Source organism: Passer montanus, unplaced genomic scaffold (assembly GCF_014805655.1).
Source record: "Passer montanus isolate IOZ18808 unplaced genomic scaffold, ASM1480565v1 scaffold5, whole genome shotgun sequence".
Classification (NCBI taxonomy): domain Eukaryota; kingdom Metazoa; phylum Chordata; class Aves; order Passeriformes; family Passeridae; genus Passer; species Passer montanus.
In genome coordinates this window covers 260,901-274,345 of record NW_024369929.1, presented here as the reverse complement: position 1 = coordinate 274,345, position 13,445 = coordinate 260,901, and the positions used below count along the sequence as shown (strand labels likewise).

Sequence of the window (13,445 nt, the reverse complement as noted above, 5' to 3'; positions counted from 1 at the left end):
ACAGCCTGGCAGGAACAGGGGCACACAGCCTGGCAGGAACAAGGGCACACAGCCCTACAGCCTGGCAGGAAAAAAGGAAGAGGGGCTGATTTCATCAGGGAGAAATGATCATTAATCAATGATCAGCCCAATTTTGAGAGTCCACCTTCCAGCCCTGAGTCTGTGGAGTGTCACAAGTGTGTGACATTCTGCAGGTGAGGAGCTCTCAGAGCCTGAAGTTACTTGGACTTGAGCAAGGCCACAGATCTTTGTAGCATCCCAGCCTCTGTCAAGTCATGGAGATGAATCCCTTCCTGCCCAATCCAGGCAGGACACCAGGACCAATCCCCACGAGAGCAGAGGTTCAAGGTTACTGCAATAATATAATAAATAGCATTTAGGGGCTGGAATTGTGTTGTCTTGGGTTTTCTTTGGTTTTCTTGGCATCTGCAATGCCTGGAGGAAACTCAAGGCATCTTTAATCCTGATTTAACTTGGATCCTTGTATTAAAACATACACAAGTGGCATTCAAAGTATATGCATTTCAAACCACGTGGCAAAAACTTCCTGGGGAAAACAAAACCAAGAACTTCTCTGGCTCCTAGGAGGCTTTCAGCTCTCCCCAGTGCCCTTGCTGTGGTGGCAGGCACAGCACATGGAGCAGTGAAGAGCATGGTCCCTGCTATTCCCTGTGCCCTGGGTTGACAGCATTCCCCACCCTGCTGGGCATCCTCTCAATGAGCATTTAAGTGCTGGTGTTTTACAAGTGCAAATACTTGTGGAAATCTCATTTTAAGCTCCAGTGGTCACTGAAAGCCAGTTTCAAAGGCAGGCAGGAACAGAAGGGTGTGATTTACATAACGGGGCACGGCAAACTGGGGCACTTCAACACTGCCAGACACAGAATTACTCACTGCAGAGAGCACAGCACCCCTGCAACCACAGACACTGCACACAAACTGCAGCCTGCCAGGAACAGGGGCACACAGCCTGGCAGCCTGGCAGGAACAAGGGCACACAGCCTGGCAGGAACAGGGGCACACAGCCTGGCAGCCTGGCAGGAACAAGGGCACACAGCCTGCCCAGGAATAAGGGCACACAGCCCTACAGCCTGCCAGGAAAAAAGGAAGAGGGGCTGATTTCATCAGGGAGAAATGACCATTAATCAATGATCAGCCCAATTTCGAGAGTCCACCTTCCAGCCCTGAGTCTGTGGAGTGTCACAAGTGTGTGACATTCTGCAGGTGAGGAGCTCTCAGAGCCTGAAGTTACTTGGACTTGAGCAAGGCCACAGATCTTTGTAGCATCCCAGCCTCTGTCAAGTCATGGAGATGAATCCCTTCCTGCCCAATCCAGGCAGGACACCAGGACCAATCCCCATGAGAGCAGAGGTTCAAGGTTACACCTCAGCTCTTTGCCCAGGGCTCTGTGTGCCTGACAGCTCCATGCACAGCCCGTGCTCCTGCAGGAAGCCATGGCAGCACAGCCTGGGGGGCTCTGGCTCCTCTCCTCTGCCCACCACGGCTTCCAAACTGCTCAGCCCTGCTGTGGGACTGCCTCATGCCACATCAAACAACCAGTCCTGCTCCTGTTGCTGCATGGGCTGATCCTCTACCTGCTCCTCCTGCTACCCACAAAGCTGAGACCATGTCCCAGCATGTCACAGTTGAGATACACAGAGTATCCCCACACAATTCCAGAAAGCTTCACCCCAGAGTAACACCATATCACATCAGAGGGTTTCAGCCCATACAGAGTAACATCACATCACTTCAGAAGACTGCAAGCATCTTTTTGTTCTTCAGCCCAACCCTTTACACCCCTCATGCTCATGCCCTGCCCCTGTGTGCCCTGTGCTCCCTTTGGTGGTTGCTCAGTGCCCTGGGCACTCCATGGCTCACTGCTGCCAGTGCTGCTCACAGCTGTGCCCCCTGGGGTGAGGCTGGGCCACAGCCCCACTCCCACTACCACAAACTGTGTGCCTACAGGACCACCCTTTCCAAACCCTACAGTGGCCAGAAATCCCATAAACATCTCCCAGTGGGACTGGATGGGCTGAGATTTTCCTCCCTGCTCCCTCAGTGCACAGGGGAATATTGGATGGATCTTATCCTGGTACCAGAACAGAGTCAGGGCCCTCTGAATCATCTCCTGTACTGTCACCCTGGGTTTCCCAAGGACATTGTCACCTGGGCAGAAGGCAGCCAGTGAATGCACCACTGACTTGGAAAGAAGCTTCCATTTGCTTCTCCTTGTGCACAGATCCTGAACTGGATGGGACAGGAACAAAACTGGCCCTGCTTCTGTTCATCCCTGCTTTTGAAGAACTGCTCTTCCTCAACTTCAGTCCTCCAAAATGATTCCTGCACTTCCAGAGAGCCTCAGCAGAATGCAGTAACCTTGAACTCCCTCCAAAGTCACAGGCTGGTACAGACCTACTGCACTGCTCCTTCTGGGTGGTGCACGTTCCAGAGGAAGGGAAGAAATGCCTTGTTTACAAAATCAAGGAATTCCATGGGATCTGGCAGCTGCAGTAGGGTGCCCAGAGCTCCCCTGGCAGGGCTCTGTAGGGCAGTCAGAGCTGAGGAGAGCTGGGCACCACCCGGGGCTATGGAGGAGCCATTGCACAACAGTTCAGATGTAGAGAAGGGAGCAGGCAGCTCTCGAGGGTGAGTGCCAGGGCAAGCAGGGCACAGCAGGACTTCAGTGGCACAGGGACCAGCTGAAGGAAGGGGGGCAGTGGCAGAGCCCTGCAGCAAAGGGCCTGCTGTTCCACTTGCTCAGTGTCACCTTCTGACCTTATGCTGACATTTGCAGCTGTCAGTGGAAGGGGAGTTCTCTCAGGGGAACAAGCACGTGAGGTTCTTTGTGCTGGGTCAGAATTTTCCATGGATTTCAGCTACGTGTGCAGGGGCACAGAGCACAGCACAGGATGTTCTGCCCACCTGATCCCAGAGAGCACCAGGCTGGAAAGCTGAGCAGCACTGAGCACCCAGACCTGCAGAACTGGAGATAAAGCCAAGCTGGCCCATCCCTGCATTGATTTTACATTTTCTCTGTCATTTGTACAGCCTCACTGAAATAACCCAAGAGTTGGGCCTACTGCCACTTCCACCAGGGCCTCATCAGCCTGGGATTTGCCAAAGCTTGTCTTCAGCTCAGAACCTTTTCCTCAAGGGTCCCACTTGGTGATTTGCAGCAGGTAATGAGATGCAGAGAATCCAATGTCCCTGGCAGGAGAAGCCCAGAGGCACTGCACCCTTTGCTGGGATGCCAGCTCAGTCCCTATCCCCCTCCCCTGAGCACCGTCCTGACCTTCTGCATTGTGCCCAGAGCTCCACTGAGCTTTCCATGCAGAAAGCAGTGGGAATGCAAGGACTGTGAGGGGATGGATAAGGAGCTGCAGGAGTTAGACTGGGACTCCAAAATGCTCCTCAGCTCTGCAGCCTTCCTGCATGAGTCACTTCATCTCTGTTTAACAGCTCTGGCTGTGACCAAAGAACATTATCCTTGTCTTTAGGGGAGACACCTGGACAAGGATGTTTACAGCACAGCACAGGTTGTGTCTCCCACAGGACAGGGAGCATCCTGGGATGGGTCACCATGAGCTGTGACCATCACAGAATCCCAGAACAGCTTGGGTCAGAATGGACCTTAAAGGTGATCCAGTCCAGGGACACCTTCCACTGCCCCGGGGTGCTCCAAGCCTTAGTGTCCAACCTGGCCTTGGACACTTCAGGGATCCAGGGGCAGCCACAGCTGCTCTGGGCACCCTGTGCCTCACTACTCTACCAGGGAAGGATTTCTCCCTAAAATCCAACCTAAACCAGTGGGTTTAGACTGGAGTCCTTGAGGGAGCTAAGTTGGACAGGGAGGGCCAGGCTGGGATCTCCTTCACTTCCCAACTGCTCGGGGTGCTCCAAGCCTTAGTGTCCAACCTGGCCTTGGACACTTCAGGGATCCAGGGGCAGCCACAGCTGCTCTGGGCACCCTGTGCCTCACTACTCTACCAGGGAAGGATTTCGCCCTAAAATCCAACCTAAACTTACCCCCAGTAGGTTTAGATTGGAGTCCTTGAGGGAGCTGAAGTTGGACAGGGAGGGCCAGGCTGGAATCTCCTTCACTTCCCAACTGCAGCACAGAACTGAGCACCACGCCTGGAGAAGGGCTGCCAAGGCAGCAGGTAAGGAAGGAAAGTCTCCCCCCTGTACTCACCAATCCTGTCCAGCCTGTCCAGAGCCACGGTCTCGAAGGCTCTCCTCATCATGGGGTACTCCTCCAGAACCTCGTTGAAGTTGTCCACGGACAGCGAGTAGAGGCGGCAGTAGGTGTCGGCACGCACGCTGGCCGTGCGCCGGCCGCGCGTCAGCAGGCAGATCTCTGCAGGGACACAGCGCCTGAGACAGGGCATGGACACCCCCAGCAGCACCCCCGCAGCCCTCCCTGAGTGCCCTCACGGGTGCCCTCCCTGCAGTGCCCTCACAGGCTCCCTCCAGGCTGCCCTCCCACAGAAAACACAGCCATGGTTCACATTCTGTGTGCACACCGACGTTTCAAAGCACCAGGGCTCGCCTCGGGCAGCTGCCACACACAGCTGCCCCTCGGGGTTCTGCTGGTCCAGTCAGGCACACAAGGTTTGTTCTGGGGGATTGTCAAAGGCAGCATTGTGTGTTCACACTGGAGTTGTGTTTCTCCAGCTCCTTGCAGGCACTGGGAGCAGAAGGTCAAGCCGTGCTCTCCTTGAAGCCAATTGTCTCTAGATTTGTAGAGAGGCTCTGTGCTGATCTGTGCCTTTGGTGCCTGGCTGTGATTTTGATCCCTGTACCTGGAACATTTGTCTTTCCACAGTTTTCAAAGATTTTCATGTCTATGCCACGAGCACTGTCAGGGAAAGCCACAGCAGTGGCACCTCCCAGCTCAGGGTGTATTTACGCTGCTGTCACACACTCCTCACTGCTCAGCTGGTCACTGAACACAAAGCCCTTGAACACCCGACAGGGAGCTCCCAAATCCTGCTTCCCACTGCTTGCACAGAGCCTGGGCAGCAGAGACAGGCACTTCAGGACAGATGGTGTGGGCTGCAGAGTGACAGCACTGTGCTCCCTGTGTGTTGGGTGCCAATCCTCCTGCACCATTCCTTGGGTTCATGCTGAGCCTCCCCAAAGCCCTGCTGCAGCAGCACCACAAGGTTATGAGTGTGCTCCTAGGCTGTTTTCCCAAGGAAATTATGCTTAGGAGACAGTGCCACGCGTGTGAGGAGTTGGGATGGAATGTCACAGGCAAGTTCAACCCCATCTGGCAGTCAGGGTATCCTGACTCCAACCCTCCAGCTCCAAATGCCAGACTGCAAAACCCTGGTACCCAAGTGAGGTTGTCCCACACGAACCAGGAGTAACAGGAGTGTGGGAAATTCATCATAGGGATTTTTTAGAGGAAAGGCCTGGCAGGTTTTGCTCTGTCTCCCCTCAGCAGTTCGTCAGGGGTGGTGCACTCAGAGCTTGTCCCACAACCTGCCTGTCTGGGGTGAGCTCTGCACAGGCTCTGACAGGACAGGGGTTTTGTGTTTCTCATGAGAGCAATGCCCCAAATCCTTCCCAGCCTCCTGCTGGTCCCACTGCTCCAGAGCTCTCTGCTCATACATTTTTCCTGCCTGCTGACCCCCAGGACACTTTGCTGGGCCACAGGTAGGGCAGATAAGGGACAGTTTTTTCCTCTGTGTTTATCCAGTCCCTCATGCAGTAGATGCTGGAGTAGGAATGTGCCTGCAGAATTGAGAACAGGCCGTTTTTACCTTTAGGTTCTCAGCTTCACCCACCCATCAGAGGGAAATGAACCTGCAAGAACCAAGTTTCTCTGCTGTGTTTTCCTGTTATTTGTGACCTAGGTTCTGCAGTGCCCACCAGTCACCTCCCCCTGTGTGGGAAATGGATTTATAGAAAATTCTTACAGCCTGACAGAAGGCTCACACAGTGTGCATCTGTATGCAAACCTTGAGATAAGAAATGCTGACTGAGAAATGCCATGGAATGGGACAGACATTGTGGAGAGAGAAATGGAGCTGGGAACAAGTTTCAAAGGATGGCCTTGCAAATAAGACTGGATACTTTGGAGGAATGGAGCTATGAAAGATGCAGTGTAGATGATTGGCTTTAAGGCATTTACAGCATGGTGTGACAAAAGCTGATAGGCCAAGAAACACTTATAATGTATTGTAATTAGGAGACATTTGGTTTCTGATTGTGATGGCATGAATTATAACATCTGTATTCACCCACCCTTCTCATGAGACTGAAAATGGAATAAAAAGTTTTTAAAACACCTCTCTGGGTCAGAAAAAGGCCTTACCCCAACACCCTGCACCACCCCCTGTCTGGGAAGCTGCCCAGAGATGGAGGAGGAGGTGCTGGGGTCAGTCCCAGAGGATCCAGCACGGCTGAGCCGTGTGGCTGTGGAGGGTCGGGGAGCAGCACGCACCTCCAAAGTAGGAGCCATCAGCCAGCTTGGTCTCCTTGTTGCCCTTGGTGAGGACGCTGACCACGCCGTGCTGGATGAAGTACATCTTCTTGCCGATGGTGCCCTCGCGGATGATGTAGTCCCCGGGCTGGAACACCTCAAACTTCAGCTTGGTCAGCATGGACGTCACAAAGTTGGGGTCTGCGTTGGCAAACAGGGGCATGGAGGCCACCAGCTTGCGGCAGTTGAAGTTGATGATTTCCTGAGAGGGGTGGTGTAAAGGACAGGACACACATATGGTTATCAATACCAATGACCTGTGAAGGTCCCCACCTGAGCTGTGCATTTTAAATGGCTGTGCCTTGGTCTGGCTGTGCCTTGGTCTGGCTGGAGAGGCAGTGCTGGAGCTCACCTCTGCCTCCCCTGAGCAGGGAGAGCACTCAAGCCTCCAATGGAATAAAAAGTTTTTAAAACACCTCTCTGGGTCAGAAAAAGGCCTTACCCCAACACCCTGCACCACCCCCTGTCTGGGAAGCTGCCCAGAGATGGAGGAGGAGGTGCTGGGGTCAGTCCCAGAGGACCCAGCACGGCTGAGCCGTGTGGCTGGGGAGGGTCGGGGAGCAGCACGCACCTCCAAAGTAGGAGCCATCAGCCAGCTTGGTCTCCTTGTTGCCCTTGGTGAGGACGCTGACCACGCCGTGCTGGATGAAGTACATCTTCTTGCCGATGGTGCCCTCGCGGATGATGTAGTCCCCGGGCTGGAACACCTCAAACTTCAGCTTGGTCAGCATGGACGTCACAAAGTTGGGGTCTGCGTTGGCAAACAGGGGCATGGAGGCCACCAGCTTGCGGCAGTTGAAGTTGATGATTTCCTGAGAGGGGTGGTGTAAAGGACAGGACACACATATGGTTATCAATACCAATGACCTGTGAAGGTCCCCACCTGAGCTGTGCATTTTAAATGGCTGTGCCTTGGTCTGTATGCTCAGAGCAGTGCTGGAGCTCACCTCTGCCTCCCCTGAGTAGGGAGAGCACTCAAGCCTCCCAAACACACACAGCATTGCTGTTTCTGCAGGAAACCTTGGGCTGTGAATGTGGTATTCACATTCTCTGGAAAATCCCTTCACCCAGGATTTTTCTCCTGGGAAGCTGAGAAGCCTCAGAGAAAAAGGATAACAATTTTATCTCATTTGCTTCTCCTGTGTTGTGCTTGTGTGGAATGTGGTTGGGGATTGTTCACCCACAGGTGATTGTTCCATTGGGTTCTGCTGTGAGTTGTTTTCACTCTTTGGCCAATCAGGGCCAGGCTGTGTCAGGACTCTGGAGAGAGTCACGAGTTTCATTATTATATTTTTAGTATTCTGTAAGTATCCCATCTGTATTCTTTAGTATAGTTTAGTATTTAATATAATATAAATCATAAAATAATAAATGAGCCTTCTGAGAACATGGAGTCAGATTCATCATCCCTTCCTTCACTGGGGCACCCCACAAACACAATAGTGTGGGGGAGCACAGCAGCAGTGCAGTGCTGTCTGACACAGCCCAGGGCTCCTCTCTGGGCAGGTGCCATAGCTCACCTTGGCAGCCCCTGCTTCTCTGCTGCCCTTGCTTGTCAATGAGCTGTTAAACAGCACAAATGTGGGCAGATGGGGACAGTGTCAGGAGAGGAGGGAGAGGGGCTCACCAGGCACGGGGCAGAGGCTGGATCACCAAGCCTGGCTGGAGAAAGCCCAGCTCAGCTGTCAGCACAGCCAGGCTGTGCCTCCCCTGGGGCTCTGTGTCACTCGCAGGGGTGACAGCTCAGGAGCTGCTCTGTGCCCTGGCAGCTCCCACTCAGGATGTGGTGCTGAGCCCATCACCCAGCACAGCACTCCATGGGAACAGGATAACTGCAGCATGAAGAGAGAGAGCTGGGGAAGCATCTGTGTCCTCCCACGGGGGTTTTCAGAGGGGTACCCTTTGAGACTTCAGCAAAACAAGTTTTAAACTCTGGCTGGCACTTGCTCAGCTCTTCTCTCTCCCATGGAGGAACATTGCTGGGGGACAAAGACAGAAACCAGCCCCTTCTGGAGCTGGTGGGTGACACACTGGAGACACAGCAGGGACAACCTGCATTGCCAGGCTTCATCTGGGAAGGCAAGGGGGCTTCTCTGAAGGCTCCTCCTTCCTGGGACTCCCCCGGTGGGTGCGACATGGATGAGGCCAGCACTCCATGCCAAGTTTTAGCCAAACACAAGAGGTGGGAGCTTCCTGAGCCCCTGGCCCAGGAGCTCCAGAGCTGCCAGAGGTGCTGGGAGCATGCCCTGCCCGTTGGCTGCCCTCTTACCTCTCGCAGGGGCTCGCTCAGCTCCCCCAGGATGCTCTCCTCATCAAACATCTTGCCCTGGTAGCGGTGCTCGTAGTAGTCGTGGATGCGCTGCCGCATGTCGGCGGGCAGCTTGTGGAAGGACATGTACTGCTCCACCTGTTTGTACTGAGCAGGGAGACACGAGGCCACCGGTTACCAGGACATGCCACAAACTCAATAGCAGCACGTGCTGACCCTGTTCTCTTCACCTGCAGCACTGGAAGGACATGTACTGCTCCACCTGTTTGTACTGAGCAGGGAGACACGAGGCCACCGGTTACCAGGCCATGGCACAAACTCATGGGTAGCCCCTGCTCCCCTCACCTGCAGCACTGGAAGGACATGTACTGCTCCACCTGTTTGTGCTGAGCAGGGAGACACAAGGCCACTGGTTACCAGGACATGGCACAAACTCATGGGCAGCCTGTGCTGGCCCTGCTCCCCTCACCTGCAGCACTGGAAGGACATGTACTGCTCCACCTGTTTGTGCTGAGCAGGGGGACACAAGGCCACCAGTTACCAGGCCATGGCACAAACTCATGGGCAGCCTGTGCTGGCCCTGCTCCCCTCACCTGCAGCAGCAGGGAGGGGCTGTGCCATCCATGGGGATCTGCAGACTGCCCTGCTGTGTCCCCCAAATGGCTGCCCCGTGGTTTAACCTTAAACTCATGCTCAGCTGGGAGCCCTGTGCTCCCCTCCACACAGCCCTGTGGCAGCAGCTCTCTGGCCACAGAGAGAAACACAACTTCCCCAGGCATTGTCCTGGGAAAGGCTGTGAGAAGATAAGAGAATGAAAAACAATTCTTATCTTCACTTGCTGCACCTGTTGTTGTGAACGTGTGGAATGTGTTATGGAGATTTGTTTACCAAAGGGTGGTTTCTTAATTAGCCAGTGGTGATGTGTTTGGACTAGAGAACCATTTAGGTCAACCTGTATCTGTCTATAAAAGAACAAGCAGTCTCTTAATAAAGATTATTATTAATCAGCCTTCTGTAACACATGGAGTCAATGCTAATTATTACCTGGCTGGGGGCTAATTACTACAGCACAGCCCCAGCTGGGAGCAGGGCTGAGGAAGGAGTGCCTGGCTGGGAGTGTGCAGGGTGGGAGCAGGAGAGTCCAAATGCCCCCAGCTGTTGGAATGCAAGTCCCTCAGGGCACAGGCCCAGAAAGAAATCCAGGCTCAGGATTGAACTGAAACCCCTAGAGAAATTGAGATATATGAAGCCACAAAGTGGAAGAGAAATATAGATTTTAGCTTTTAGTAGAAACTTACACTAAGTGCCTTAAGTATCTAAAAAGCTGCAGCAGAGAGCAGAGGCCTTTTTGTCCTTAGGCACAATTCTACCATAGTAGTGCCAAACTTTTATTTCTATAAAGTTACTCTACCCCAGACCAAATGTAAACTTAACCTGCTCACATTTTTTAGATGTAGTGTTCCCATAAACAAGAAAAACTGACAGAAATTCATAAGTAGTACTGAGCAATACTCCAGTAATGTTGTGTAAAATCTTACAACCACTAGAATTAGGCCATGATTAGATAAAAACTAAAACTGTGAATTAAACTCATTAGTTTATAACCATATTTAACCTATACTCTACATGCTGGATACCCTTCCTGCTCACTCACTACCTACCTGCCTACTCAAGACCCCACTCAGCAGTTGTTTCACTGCTGCTACCACACCAGAGACAAGGATGTGTCCCCTTGGAACTCTCCCCTTCAGAAGATCTTAGAAGAATATCGAATAAAAACTTGAGTGTGGCACAGCAGCAGCCTGCTCCTTTCACTCTCACCTAGGGTGAATCACAATCCCACAGCCAAGGAAGGGTTTTCCATGGCAGGGCAGTGGCCAGCCGGGCTCCAGAGCTGTCCCAGAGGTGCAGCCCAGGGGCTGTAGCAGGGCAGGGACAGCCCCTGCCCTGGGTGTGGGCTCACAGCACAGGGGCACATCTGGATCACACCCTGGTTATTGGGCTGCAGCTGCAGTCCCAGCCTGCTGCTTCTCCCCTCTGTGCTCCTGCCCACCCTACACGGTGGAACCTTTGCTTTCCCATCACTTTCTTCCCCTTTCCTTCGCTCTGTGCCTCTGTGTCACCCTAATCCCTCCATGTTTTCACCTGATGGCTCCCATTTCCACAGCTCCAGTGGAATACAGGGCATGCTCTGACTGATGGCAGAGCAGCTTTGGGGGTGGATGGTGCTTTCTGGGAGTAAAGGACACCTCCCCAAGGGCCAGGGCTGTACCAGGGTCCTGCTGCCCTGCAGGTGCTGCAGGACAAGGTGCGTGCAGGGAATGGTCACACTCCTCTCACTGCTGGCAGCACAGGACACAATCCTCAGTGTGCAGTGCACTATGTGCTGACAACAGGACTGTGCTGCTCCTTTCCCAGCCTCATTTCCCCTCTTCTCCCTGATAAACGTGTCCCAAAATGTCCCTTTAGTGCAGGAGAGCCTGATTAGTGAAGTTGTGCCCGTTACAGCCCCAGGTCCTGCTCCAGGGACAGCCTGTGCTGGCACTGCCAGCTCCATCTGCACCACGCAGGAGAGGGCATCACTCCAAGGAGCCAAGGTGGCACAGGGGACACTCGGGGCTTCCTGGCATTCCCACAGCACAGGAACCACCTGGAAATACTCCTGACCCCTCCAGCCTGACCAAAGGCAAGGAGTCCCCAGCTCCAGCTGGCCCTTTGTCACCTGCGTGGCTCAGGCTGTGGCAGGACAGGATGTGCTGGGTGCCCCAAGGAAATGAGGCAGGGAAAGGAAGGGAAAAGCAGCAGCACAGTGGAAGACAGCAGCTCCCTTGTGGGCAACTCACCCAAAGAGATTTTGGAGGTTATGGTGCTCCAAGCAGAAGGTTTCGGGGTTTTTGGCTCCACAGATGTCTCCTGCCACTGGAGAGGCACTGCAGCCTGAGACACCCATGGGACTGGCAAACCAGGTACAGGATGTGTGGGACTCTCACATGGAAAGGGCAGTCATGAGGCACGAGGTTCTGCTGACTCAGGTTTATTAAATTAATCTAATATCCCACCAAGAGCTCTGCTCGTTTTAATGCTGCATTTTTGTTGAATACATGATTTGCCAAAAATATCCCCTTAGGCTCTCACCTTTAGTGCAGTGACCAGTGTCACCAGGTGCAGCCACCTGCCCCTGTCCTCTGCTCCAGTGGCACTTGCTGTCCATCTTAACTGCCCTTTGCTCCTTGGGAACAACATCCCCACGCTCCAAAAATGCACCAGCAGGGGCTGGATGGGGTGACTGGGACTCTGCTTATTCACCACTGAACATGGATTTATGGCTTTGCAACAAAGAGCAATAAATTACTGCTCTGCAGTGTCCCCAGGGCTTGTCAGAGTCCCCTGTCACCGCTGTCCCCAGATAAGGCTCCCAGGGAAAACAGGACAAATTTACTTCCCCACGAATAAAGGTGCTGCTTCCCATTGCAAATGGAAATCAGGGTTATAAAAGCAAGCTGTGAAATAAGGAACCATCCTTCTCTGTCATGGTTAAGGAGAGGGAGATCTTGTCTCTCCTGCCTCTGCTGGTGCTCCCTGCTCTCAGCCACGGGGGTTTGGGGCCCTCAGCTCTCCCTTGTGCAGAGATGGGGTCAGAACTGGAATCAACCCCTTCTTTCCATGTCTGAGAAACTGAAGATTCACTGGGGTTTTCCCCCTTCCCTTGGAGCTGCTGAAGGCCCCACTCTTGTGGGTCAGGCAGATGATGCCACGCTCAGCTGGCTCTCTCTGAAGCCACTTGGTGTCCCTTTGGTGCCTTCCAGCTGTGGCCAGGCTCCCCTGACAGCCCCTTCCCCTCCTCCCTCCTCCTCTCTGCTCAGCCTCCCACTTGTCCCCCTGTCCCCAGCCTGACCTGTGCTCAGAGCTTAGTGGCCTCTCTGAGTTCAACTAAAAACACTCATTTAGGAATTATTTAAATCTCTCTGAAGACAATTGTGCCCATTTAAATCCCAGCTCATTTTCTTAAGTCTGTTTTTCCTCAAATAGCCCTTGAAGGAGGTATTAATATATCAAAAGGAAACCATTCAGCTGAGGATTTTTGCTCCTCTAGCTGGCCACTTTCCCTCCTCTTCACCACTTTCCTTCTACCAAAGCTCTGACACTCACAGCCCAAAGAGAACTGAATATTTTTAACTCCTTCCATGCCCTCAATATCCATCAGGAACCCTCCTGTCTCTGGCAGGGATAAATCACTGAATAGTGATCACTCAACCCTTTCCTTGCCCCAGTTCTGAAGGTGAAAACCACCAGGCACAGGGGGGGATTATTGGGGTGTCCTGTGCAGGGCTCCACAATCCCTGAGGGTCCCTTCCAACCCTGCACATTCCATGATTCTGGCACTGCTTGGACCCTTCCAGGATTAGCCTGAGATCACTGTGGCACCAGGTTTAATCCCAGTCACAAACATCTCCACATCTGGAGCCCACAGAAGTCACCAGAGATGCACCTGGAGGCTCCAGAGGAGCATTTCAGCTCAGGGAAGGATGGTGGTGCTCTGCCAAGGCTGGGCTGAGCCACCCTGTGCAGTGCTGGGGCTCTGCAGGTGGAGCAGTGCTCCTCAGGGGAAGATCAGCTCATGGGGTTCACCTGGATCACCTCATGGGATTCACCTGGATCAGCGCATGGAACTCACCTGGATCA

At 53.4% G+C, this 13,445-nt stretch overlaps 1 protein-coding gene across 1 annotated transcript in view; it reads right to left on the bottom strand.

Moving 5' to 3' along the window:
* HCN4 (hyperpolarization activated cyclic nucleotide gated potassium channel 4) overlaps positions 1-13,445 on the bottom strand; it is a 105,659-nt gene that overhangs the window by 12,934 nt on the left and 79,280 nt on the right. Inside the window, exons 5-7 of the mRNA XM_039723100.1 lie at positions 8,763-8,909; positions 7,065-7,305; positions 4,196-4,360 (exon numbers count right to left, since the gene is read on the bottom strand). Of these exons, the coding sequence (XP_039579034.1) occupies positions 4,196-4,360; positions 7,065-7,305; positions 8,763-8,909 (553 nt within the window). The remainder of the gene's footprint in view (positions 1-4,195; positions 4,361-7,064; positions 7,306-8,762; positions 8,910-13,445) is intronic.